This window comes from Montipora foliosa, chromosome 13 (assembly GCF_036669935.1).
Source record: "Montipora foliosa isolate CH-2021 chromosome 13, ASM3666993v2, whole genome shotgun sequence".
Lineage (NCBI taxonomy): Eukaryota > Metazoa > Cnidaria > Anthozoa > Scleractinia > Acroporidae > Montipora > Montipora foliosa.
Window position 1 is genome coordinate 3,301,918 of NC_090881.1, and position 12,500 is coordinate 3,314,417.

General features: G+C 40.7%; 1 protein-coding gene across 1 annotated transcript in view; it reads left to right on the top strand.

Annotated features, from left to right (window-relative positions):
• LOC137981540 (dedicator of cytokinesis protein 9-like) overlaps window positions 1-12,500 on the top strand; it is a 66,315-nt gene that overhangs the window by 50,452 nt on the left and 3,363 nt on the right. Inside the window, exons 41-47 of the mRNA XM_068828639.1 lie at window positions 6,989-7,132; window positions 7,221-7,262; window positions 7,911-8,079; window positions 9,014-9,090; window positions 10,359-10,472; window positions 10,934-11,034; window positions 11,406-11,544. Of these exons, the coding sequence (XP_068684740.1) occupies window positions 6,989-7,132; window positions 7,221-7,262; window positions 7,911-8,079; window positions 9,014-9,090; window positions 10,359-10,472; window positions 10,934-11,034; window positions 11,406-11,544 (786 nt within the window). The remainder of the gene's footprint in view (window positions 1-6,988; window positions 7,133-7,220; window positions 7,263-7,910; window positions 8,080-9,013; window positions 9,091-10,358; window positions 10,473-10,933; window positions 11,035-11,405; window positions 11,545-12,500) is intronic.

Consider the following 12,500-nt stretch of genomic DNA (forward strand, 5'->3'; position numbering starts at 1 on the left):
GCCTCTCCTGCGTTATAGGCCGGGACACACCAGGCGATAAGTCGCTGCGACACGTCCCCGGGAAAAGTCGTCACAACAATTCGCCTCGTGTGCCACGGTTAATTTTCTGAAAATCGTTGTCGCATTTTGCCGGTGCGATCAGTTGCACGAATTCAAACCAGTTTGAATTAGTGCGACTGATCGCAGCGACAAAATTAGCGCATGCAGCGTTGTCGCAGCGTGTGCACTTCCGGCATCAAGTCGCTGCGACAGAATATAAATGAACCAATAAGAGAGCCTCATATGGTCTGCTATATTGAATAAGAAAACTAGTTCACATTCCCCCTCATTCAAGATCACTGCATGTGAAACGAACAGGCGCCGTGTCGCAGCGGCTTAGTTTGCAAGTAGTACTCACGGAGCGACTTGTCTACTAGTGTCTCGGTCTTTAAGCCTAATTTGCGGGACCGCGATTAACGCCAAATCTGAATACATAGCATGACTTCCTTTAAGGTCCAGTGACACGTTACTCCAGGTCAGGCTTGAACTTTCAACGAAATTTCAATGGCTCGACTAAGTTTGTTTTGCTTGTTTTTTTTTTTTTTTCTTGTCTTAATCGTCACTAGCATCAGCTCAGTAACGTTATTTCGACCAATTCAGCAGCCCATAACCAGGGGCCAATTCTTGGATTTACATGACGTCACGGCCGCCATGTTGGTGTCCCCAAACAATACAATGGCGGCCATGTTGGTGTCCCGATCCAATCCTCCGGGAATTGAAAGCTATTGTTACTGGGTTGCTATTGCAAACCCAGTCGGAATCTGTCTTTCATTTCGTCGTTTTTTTTTATTTTTCGTTTTCTTTTTTTACTGGGTTGCCTATGGGCAAACCCAGTCGAGGTCTGCGTTTAGTTTGTTTGTTTGTTTTTTTTTTTTCCGTGTCGGTAAAAGTCTTGCCTGTCACTCCCCTGGTAAGTGTTGCCTTTGTGTATAGAGCCTTTTGCGCGTATTTTCTTAGGATCGAGAGGGTAGTGGAACTGCGTAGATTTCTCTGGTGGACACAGTAGAATCATCAACTTAGCCTGCAATGGCGTCGAAAGTCATGCAACGCGAATGGTGTTTTAGTGGATCCTTAAACAAAATATACCCTTATGGAGCTCAATAATGGAAAGTCAGTTGGATAAACTAGGCATGAATCTCAAAAGCGACGAGTACTGGACTTCGACAACAATCTATCGCCCGTCGAGACGAAATCAAAGTGAGCAGTATTTACCTGAAGTACATGGTAATTTGACACAATTGAGTTTCTTGTCTTCACGCACGCAAGAAATAGGAAGAGGTTTTCGCCTCTAAGAGCAAATATGTTGTTTGTTTCAATAAAATTTTCGCTGGAAAAGGATTCTGTGGTATTTTCTGCCTTTGTGAATTATAATATCATGTTGTGTATTGAATTTTCGAGCTTAAGGTTCAAATGTGATATGGGAGAAGTTTTTTAGTATTGCTCTGTAAGCAGGAAGGGTTCACAGGCCTGTTGGAAGCGTGCTTCAGTTTCAACAAAATGAGGCCCAAAATCAGTGAAAACTTGTGACGCAGATTAATAATAAAGCAGCTGCTATTTCCAAAATGATGGAATTACCTGGTGATAAATAACGTCGTACGCGTCTTGGAGAGTAAATTTTGACTCTTTGCATAAACAAGAGTTGGGCGATTGTGATCTTTGTTTTGACTTCGCTCATTTCATTGTCAAACTTTATAATACTTGACAGAAAAAGAAACTTACAAAAACCCGGTATCTTGCCATCATTTGACACAGATGCTTCACTGTTTGGCGAGTAAACATGCCGCGGTAACTTAATCACGACGCCCGCTGAATTCCGGTCATGTCACTTTCGATTTTGCAATTTACTTGAACGTAGCAAAAATCTCCCAAAATGTTTGTCGCTGATCGTAACTTTTGATATTCTATATTCACGGTTCAAAATTAATGTTGTTTTCATGTCGTAAATATTTTATTCTCGATCGACCGTCCGAGAAACTTCCTTCTGCTCTTTCTGAAAACTGTGTATCAATATTTATTTGCTTTTTCATCAATATTTGTTTTGCATAAAGCAAGCTAACAGAATATGTACCTTGCTGAGTTCGCATTTGTTAGCGTTAATAGTATTTTCGGTCAGATGTTTCTGTTTTCCATGAGCGGTTTATTGTTTTGGTCTCCCATCCCAACACTAACCCCGCGAAACAGGGCTTGACTTCAGTGAAGTTTAGTATTACAAAGTTTTCGGATGCTCATAGGGCACACTTGTGGTGAAAAGAAGTTGTGAGGAAACTTGAAAATTATCAACATGTCAGCCCAGAAGCCAATGTTTCTCGCTTCTCTTTTATTTGTTATTCTTCAGAGACTGGAATGCTGTATTTCAATACCACACAATTCAGTGCCTTCTGATTTTCTGTAGCACGTACCACAGGCAAGCCAGTGTATGCTTCACAGAAGCATCTAGTTTCTTTTTTTCCGAGTCGGTAAAAGTCTTGCCTGTCACTCTCCTGCTAAGTGGTGTCTTAGTGCATAGAGCCTTCTGCGCTTATTTTCTTAGGATGGAGAGGGTAGTGGGAAATGCGTAGATTTCTCTGGTAGACACAGTAGAACGATTAACGTGTAACGCGAATAGCGTTTTAGTGGATCTTTGAACAAAATGTACCCTTATGAAGGTCAATAATGGCAAGCGAATTGGATACTGAACAAGACAGGCGGTCGAATGTTAAAAGCGACGAGTAATGGACTTCGACACCAATCTGTTGCCCGTCGAGCCATAATCAAAGTGAGCTGTTCCTAAAATTTTGCCAAGTGTGGTGTTTTGTACAACACTGAAACCAAATGAACAGTTCTCTGTTAACTCAGTATGGGTTCAACAAAGACAGAGGAGGAATCCATGTAGTGGATCTGTTATCTCAGTTGTCTCGCTATTTGTCAGCTTTGTATTTACCTGTTCTCAACTCTGCACAGTCTTCCGGTATAACAATTGGAAATTTCACTAATAAGTCATTGACGTGAATGGCGTTTTAGTGGATCTTTAAACAAAATATACCCTCATTGAGCTCAAGAATGGATCGTCAATTGGATGAGCAAGACAGCGCTGAAAAATAAATATCTGGATTTTAAGAGACGAGTAATGGTCTTCGACAACAATTTCATTTTTCACCTTTGGATATCAAGTGAGCTTTGTTTCTAATATTTTACTAACTTGGTATTATATAAAACAGAGATAAACTAAGTATAAAGCCAGGATCCGAGCCAGGATCCGAGCTAGGATCCGAGCTAGGATCCGAGCCAGTATCCGAGCCAGGATCCGAGCTAGGATCCGAGCCAGGATCCGAGCCAGGATCCGAGCTAGGATCCTAGCCAGGATTCCGAGCCAGGATCCGAGCTAGGATCCGAGCCAGGATCCGAGCCAGGATTATAATGCTGCATAATAATAATTAGGTGAATGACATTGTTGCGAGTTCGATGTTTTAAAGTGGTAGGTATAGTTTGCAGTCTAATCAGAACACAGTGTCAGAACACAACGAAGTTGTTTATTTCACACGAACGTAGTAATTCCACTCCGGACTTCACAACGAGCACACGCTAGACTTGTTAACAATACTTCGACCTCCGTCGCTCTTGTATAAACACACGGCCTCTGCCTTGATATCCACGTAACCTCTCTGTTACACTTAACAAACACGACCTCAAATAGAATTACTAAATCACAATGATACAGCACTAATTAGATATTCTAGAAGATTCGAGACAAAATTAGCATATTCGCGAATATTCCAAATACTAGTCACACAATAATTTTCGTAACAAACATAGAGTTCGTGTTCACGAAAAATAGTGACTTGGATATAAGCATTCCCCAAAAGTGCATCTGTACTACCCAAATTAATAATTAGTTGTCCATCTGTTGAGAACGTGAAAGTCAGCTGGACCGTTTATATAAATAACAACAAAACAGTCCCCCTAGAAGAGAATGCTAATTTTAAATAAGCAATACATTTGGTTGAACTAGCAATATTCCCACACCGTAAAGGAGCCAGTAGGAGAAAGTCCATTTTAAACAGTGTTCCGTAGCGCTGTTTTGTTTTTTTTTTCTGTACTCAGGCAGACCTCTTGCAGCCCGAAGCACGATATCATTGCTTCTAAGCCATTGTCACCCTTCTAACCATGGCTCGAGTCTTCTTGATATTTATTTTCGATGTTTGCTATCAAAAAATCCTCTCCCCTACGCCTAGGATATGCAAAGGACCAAAGAAACCGATGGGGAGTGAGCAGGAAGCAATTTCTTAGCATTTTCAAAGGGGCCACTTACCTCACCTACCCTGCAAGGGAGTTCATATACGTCCCCAGCTACCCCTACAGAAGTATGCCATCAGGAACTAGCATTTTACTTACTCGAAGTATCTTGCCTAATATTCTACTTCGTACTAAAACCGATACGCCTAAACAAAGAGTGTGTAGAGGTTCAGAACATAAATGCACATACCTCTATCCCGATCTTGGGACGAACAACGGAAATAATTAAGGCAAGTGTCGACTTGAATAAATACATAAACTTGAGCGCTATCAAAAAAAATCAAGAGTTCGCTTCCTACGCGTTACTCCACATGACTTGTGACTTGTATTATATTTATAGTCCAGGGCCCCTCTCAATACCAGCCTCGTTGCTGAATGGGCCACCCTGGCGAAATAAATTTACCAGACTTTACCTTTTAGAAGCGGAAACACAAACAAGGAAACCTGGTTATGTGACATGTCACGTTCAAAATAGCGGAAAAAGATCATTGTAGCTCTAATCCTGGCTGGAATCCTGGCTAGGATCCTAGCTCGGATCCTGGCTCGGATCCTAGCTCGGATCCTGGCTCGGATCCTAGCTCGGATCCTAGCTCGGATCCTAGCTCGGATCCTAGCTCGGATCCTGGCTCGGATCCTAGCTCGGATCCTGGCTCGAATCCTGGCTCGAAGTTTAGGTATCCTCTATAAAACACGGAAATCAAATAGCAATTTTTTTATGGATTTAACCATAGTTACTATGATTTAACATATTAACATTGAAAGAATCGAACGCCTACAAGAATGCATCACAGTGTTTACTCAAGTCGCATCTTAGTTGTCTGACAATTTACATTTACCGGTATTTTGTACTCTAGTCTGCAAAGGTGTAAAATATTTGGAAATGTGACAGTGAAGAATTATTTGAATGAAAGTTGTTGTCGCTTTTGTGCTTCATTATTTACGGTCAGCGTTCCGAGTCGAAAAGGGTTTGATGTGAACTGTCAAAAATGTATTTAATTGCATGTCTTGTTTGCGCGCACGCAATTGAAATAGGAAGGTATTTTTGCCTCTGATAGTAAATATGTTGTTTGTTTCGATTAATTTTTCGGTGGAAAAGGATTTTGCGGAGATATTTCCAGCCTTTTTTAACTTTAATATCATGTTGTGTAATTTTCGAGCTTAACAAATTTGCATACGTGTTTTGAAATGTGATACGGGAGCATTTTTGTGGTATAGTGTAACGAAAATAAACAGGTCTGTTGGAAGCTTGCTTGAGTTTCAACAAAATGACCCCCAAAATCGGCAAAAAAAAATGTGACACTGATGAATAATAAAGTAGCTGCTATCCCCGAAACGATGGAATTACCTGGCGATAAATAATCTCGTCTTGGAGAGTAAAGTTTTGACTGTCAACCTGAAGAGTTGGGCGATTGTGATCTTTGTGTTGAATTCGCACATTTGTTATCAAACGTTATAACACTTGAAAGAAAAAGAAAACTAACAAAAACAAAAACCCGGTATCTGTGTCAAATGATGATTTGACACAGATGCTTCACTGTTTCGCGAGTAAACACACCGCGGTAACTTCATCACGGCGGCCACTGAATCCGATATCACTTTCGATTTTGCGCTTTTACTTTTGCAGCCAAAAGTACAATAGCAAAAATCTCCCAGAATGTTTGTCGCTGATCGTAACTTTATATTCGGGGTTAAAAATTAATGTTGTTTTCATGTCATAAATGTTGTTGCTGATGGCAAAATATTTTATTCTCGATCGACCGTCCAGAAAACTTCCTTCTGCTCTTCCCAAAAACTTTGTATCACTATTTATTTACTTTTGCATCAATATTTGTTTCGCATAAAGCAAGCTAACAAAATCAGTTCTTTGCTTAGTCCGCATCCAGATACTAACCCCGCCGAAGAGGGGGATTAACTTCAGGGGCTCGTTTCTCGAAAGTCCCGAAAACTTTTCGGGCCCGAAAAGCCATTTGTGAAATTACCAACCGCTTGTTTTAGAAAGCCGATCTTTTAATATGTTTTCAAGGCAACAAAAAGAAAAATAGCTGTGAAGTTTGATGAATTAAATCCTCTCCGTTCTTCAGATACAAAGGGAATTGTGACACCCGAAAACGCCCCGTAAAGTTTCGGGACTTTTGAGAAACGGGCCCCAGGGAACTTTACAAAGCTGTCAGATGCTCAGAGGGCACGCTTAAACTTGTGGTGAAAAGAAGTTGTGAGGGAACTTGAAAATTATCAACACGTCAGCCCAGAAGCCAATGTTTCTCGCTTCTCTTTTATTTGTTATTCTTCAGAGACTGGAATGCTGTAGGTCAATACCACACAATTCAGTGCCTTCTGATTTTCTGTAACACATACCACAGGCAACCCAGTGTATGCTTCACGGAAGCATCTCGTTACGTCTTCTTTTGTTTTCGTTGAAAAACATGCCTGTTGATCACGTGAGTGAAACCCAAGAATACTGGGGCCAATACTGGGGTCCATGTAGAACAAGCTATTTTTAGACAAGTTATTTAAATAAGATGTGGCTTGCACGAGTAACCATTCTCTATCCCATGGGTAATAAATTCTTATTATTTGGAAGGGTCTTGTTTCGCGAAAAAATAAATCTAAAAATAACTCGGTCCCTAAAAACGACGTTGGCTTGCATGGCCTCTTGACCAATTTCTTTGTCTTTCAGATGTTTGGTGATGATGACGGGAAGGAATTTATCTACAAGGAGCCGAAGATCACGGGTCTTGCCGAGATTTCACATAGACTGGAACAAATTTACTGCAGAAAACACGGCAGAGATAACATCAAACTCATCATGGAGTCTGCAAAGGTGAATGAATGGTGTCTTTCTTTGGAAGCAGTGGATGAATGGAAGCCTAGAGGCCTGAAAACCTAACGTAAAAATATTCCTTTTTCAGGTGCATGCAGAAACGTTGGATTCAAAGATTGGCTACATTCAGGTATATTTTGATAACTTGAGTACACTATCCTACCGTTTGAATTCTTTTCACTTGCGTAATCCAGCTTAAGTCCAAAATTAAAGCATTTCTCACGCTCCTGTATTGTTTCGTCGTTTTTGACGCAGTTCCTCCTACTTAAAGACGTTGGCCACATTTCAGTTTCGCTATGTTAGCGTTCTTCCTACGAAGCGATCTAAGCTTTGACTTTGTTCTTAGTTTCGTCGGCTTTGTTGGTGTATTTTATGGACTTTTAACGTTATAAGAGCGTTTGAAGTTAAGAGCTTTTTGTATTAGCCGTGAAACATGAAGGTAAATCTAGAGTCGTAGCTTCTATGTTTGTCCAACTGACTAAGGGTAGCTAACAGGACAGTCAAATGACGTTTGGAGAGCATATAGTTTATTTGTGGCCCGAGTAGCTACGAGCCATTTGGCCACTTGTGAGTTCGATTTATATCCCGGAGGAGGTGAACGGATTAGTTACCTTACATTTTTGTGCGAGTGCAACCATGACAAAAAGAAAGAGCATATTAATGAATATTGATTACTCTTTGTTGATAGTTTTTCTTGTGTAATAATTCGCCCCGTGTGAGTTCATAGGACCCCCATATGACCTCGCCGTCCCTGTATTGCATTTGTTGAAATTTACAGATAACCTACGTGCAACCGTATTTCGACGATGAGGAGTTGGAGCTCAGACCCACTTTGTTTGAGCGTAACAACAACATCAGGCGATTTATCTATGAAACGCCATTTACCTGCGGTGGCAAAGCGCATGGCAGCCTAACAGAACAATGCAAGAGGAAAACTATCCTGACAAGTAAGTTGATTTAGCCTTTTGAGCATGCGCAGAAAGACGCTTTCTTGCTGAGAATGTGTTGACACATTGTGTCTATACAGCAGTTTTTAGATATAGAATAACAGGACTATCTGTACCACGCTATACATTTGCAAAAAAAACCCCCTCCCCATTCTGTGTTGCCCGTTTGGGAGTCAAAGATCACAGGAATTACGACTCAGCAATAGGGACCTTAAGATCAGATGACGAGGACAACTACAAGTACGAGTGTTCCGTACTGAGCATGCGCATAAGGTTTGGAGGCCGACATCTTTCGAAGTGCGCGTGCTCAGAACGGAAAAGTCGTACTCGTAGTCCTCCTCCTCCTCCGATCTAAAGATCTCTATTGTCTGGGGGGAGGAGGGGGTGAATTGGGTTGCTTAGAAAGGGCAAAAGAGTTTAAAATGACGGAATGGGCGGTCAAAAAGGGTGTGGAATAAACTAGTAATGCTGCAACAGTACGATATATTTAGAATAGAATAGATGGCTGTGTTTATCGCCCATCTTTCATGCAGTCTTTTTGAGTGAATTGCGAAGAGTACAGCTCACTACATCGGGACGAAAGCGTACATAGGCCACTATAATTAAAAATACCATAATACGCTTTGTTTTTGCCTTCCAAAAGTTTGCATATACATTTTCTTTATTTTCTCTGCTTTTGCTTATGCTTATGCTTATGCAAACGTTTGGAGGGCAAACAAAAGAGTATTATGGTACTTTTAAACTAACCCAATAGGCACCTCTGACAGTCGCCGTACGGTCCATGTTTGATGTCGGAGCACATTAGCTGTGAGTCGATTATAATGAGGAAGGGAAACCGGGGTTTCCAGAAAAGAACCCAGTAAATTACTAGTCACTGATACACGAAGCGAAGTGTTAATTAATGTTGATTTTTGTTTTGCATGTTCTCTTCTAGCATCCAACACGTTTCCTTACATAAAGACGCGAATTCTTGTGGTCCAAGAGGAGCAATACGAACTGACACCAGTTGAGGTTAGTTCGTGTTACCTTAGTACTAAGGAACGAGTTCAATTCATTGTCCTAACCAAAGCGAAACTAAAGTAAATGCAGCCAGTCAAGAGTATACAGAATTTGAAGCAATGATATTTACACTTAACTACTAGTATATTGTCCTTTCTTTGGCTTATCGAAGAAGACGCACACGTTTTAGGACAGTCAAATGAACGCAAACCAGATGCATGCAACTAGCGATAGGATAATGACCTCAAAAAACATGACTAAAACACTAGCATGTAATTTGTTTAAAAGTGGTTTGCTTGAGTTTACCGTTCTTTGCACATCTGCGACTTGAAAAGACCAAATCTATGAAAAATGTCACCATGCAATGCCGAAGTTCTAATATGCATTCTAAGTCTCAACACCATTCTTTGAATACCCATGAATCAAATTGAGGCTAAAGTAAAGTTGACCTTACAAAATATAACTTAGCGCTATCGCAAGTGATATCGCAGATCAAGAACAATGGCAGAAGGAAATTCAAGTAGAATTTAGAGACAAAGCTGCTGTTCTGAAATAACTTGCGGTTATTAGTACTTTCTTGCGGGTGTTTTGGTTGTACAACGCTAAGAACTGAGGGCCATCATCACGAACATTGATGGTGTGAGGCCGCCATTTTGGAATCGCAGTAAGGGGAAGACTGGGACTAGTTTAAGGTACAAGATGGCGACAACGGACCTAAGGAGTTTTGTCGCAAAAAGATACTCGGCTATAAGACGCACCTTGAGTTAAGATCACATTTGGGGCCAACAAGCAATTTCTTTGAGAAAAAATGCTGCGCCTTACAGCCGAAAAACTACGGTTAATCCCATCTGCAGTACGGACGAACTATCCTGTAAGTAACTAGATAGGTTCGAACCGTTTAAAAGTAAAAGTAGAAAAGGAACGGTTCATTGCTGTATGCTCATGTTGTTGTCAAAACCTAAAATTTGGTGATTTCACGTTGTTTTGTGGACTACGGCAAAAATGCAGTGAAACGCTTGCGGCACGTGCGGCACGATTATTTTTCCTTTTGAACCAATCACATTCTTGCTTTTCGTCGTCTTTGCTTAAATTCTCTAACCACTGTAGCAGGACGGGTTAGGAGGTCAAATTCTGCGTTATAATTGGAGCATTTCGATACATGATTGGCTGCAACTAAAAGACCAAGCAGTTTATCGAAACTCATTTGAACTTCCGAATCCTTCTTCCTTATTGGTTTTTCTTTACGTTGATGTATGTTTGTGTGATTTATTTTTCTTCAGGTCGCATTCGATGAGATGCAAAATAAAGTTAAGGAGCTAAATAATGTTATCACACAGAATCCTCCAGACATGAAGAAACTTCAGCTTGTTTTACAAGGCAGTGTCAGTGTGCAGGTACACGAGTGTTGCCTTATGTATTCAGAGGGAGGGGGGGGGGGGAGGTGCGGGTGATTTTGTGCTGGAGGGCAGGCGATTGTTCATCGATTTCGAGAAGATCTAGACGACTCGATGACAAAAGCTTCGGCTAAATTTGTATTATCGCTGTATAACCAGGTGATAATGTGAGAGTTTTCGGTTGTGGTTATTTTGGAATGGTGACGAGCTTCATGTCCATTTTTAAATGGTTTTAATATTGCATTTTAAAATCAATTTTCAAACGAAAAGAGCTGAGACCGTATTGCACCGCTAAAAGCATTGGATGTTTACCTTACAGTACAACACACATGCACACTTTTGGATAGTACTAGCCTCAGTCCCCTCTCATATTCATGAGATGGTCTTTGATACAGTGCCGTATGTGTCCTTTTGAGTATGTTTTGTTTTGTTTTGTTTTGTTTTGTTTTGTAATTCCTCAGGTGAATGCTGGTCCGCTGGCGTATGCACAGGGGTTCCTCGACAAATCTGTGCTGGCATCGCATCCACATAAACACATAGAAAAACTCCAGCAGGTTTACCGGTGTGTAACATTTCTTTTTCAGCTTAAACTGTGCGAAACAGCAGCATAACAGTTTTCAGGGTCGCGATTGGGTTCATTATAACATTTTTGTTTGCTTTTGAGGAATTGATGATGAAAATAATTTTAATTAAATGGCTTATATGTAAGATACTCGCAAGAAGTAATCTAGACTCAAACCTTAGTGAAGCCGATGATATTTTACCCTGGCAATTCTCTGTACAAGGATTGTATCGAGGCATATGTTAACATTTTAACTTACCCGAGCCTTTGAATCAGTCCCGTCCAACTGTTGTCATGTCAACGTCCTATGCATATAAGGAAATGTCATTCATATCTACTATAATAATTGTTTAACTTGATCGTTGTTTCAGGGAATTCATCGCTTGCTGTGGAAAGGCTTTGGAAATAAACGATCAGTTGATAAAAGAAGATCAAAGAATGTACCAGGAAGATATGAAAGAGAAATACGTTCAGCTGAAAACACGGCTTGCCAAGTACATTGGAGATGAAGTAAGACCCTGACAGTAACCTTTTTGGATTACAAATGCAAACAATTTGAACTTTTCCGTTCATTCACGTCTTGATGAAAGAATGTCGTTTATGTTGCATTAACTTGATTGAATCTTGCAAGTAACTATTTCAAAAAGCCAAGAAGATTTCGTGTTTCGGATTTTGATACGGCAGTCTTTTTGGGAGTTGAACCTTCCGCTTGACTTCAACTATTATCTTTTACCGCGCGGCTGATTACCACAGAGACATATTAATGAACATCTTACTAACCTTGTTTTCTCGGTCCGTACTGTAAAATTACGGATCCTCCTGTTTTTTTTAGAGGTCTTTGTATATTTTTCACAAGAACTGTAGTACCAGGCCTAGTTTATTCGAAGGGTGGATAACGCTGATCGTATCTACAGTATAATTCAATTGATCATCCGCTGGTTGTGATTCTATCCATTTGTTCATAGTGCCATCCACCTTTTGAACGACCAAAGCCAATAGATTTCCATTTCGATAATTTTACCTTAGTCGCAGCTGAGTAGATGAAGTCGGCAAATTGTCGAGCTCGACACATTAGTCATTAGGGCCGTTTATACGAGAGAAAATAAGCCGCGGCTAACTCTGGTCGCGGCTTACGTAAGCCGCGAACACCCCGTATAAATGGTACAAAATCCACGTTCACGGCTTTCTCAAGCCGCGGCTTATCCTGGCCAGGCAGTTTATACTCGTATAAATAGTTCCTTTCGCGGCTTACGTAAGCCGCGGCCAGAGTTAGCCGCGGCTTATTTTCTCTCGTATAAACGGCCCTATTGTCACCTCCAAGTATCCTAACGTGCAGTGCATGTACCCAAACTGGTGAATTAGAAGGTTCTTATGTTTAAAGATAAACAAGTACTTCGCCTCTTGTGACACTTAGTATGTGCTTATATGAGAGGTATCAATCCCCTCTATAAATGCAGAAAACGTGT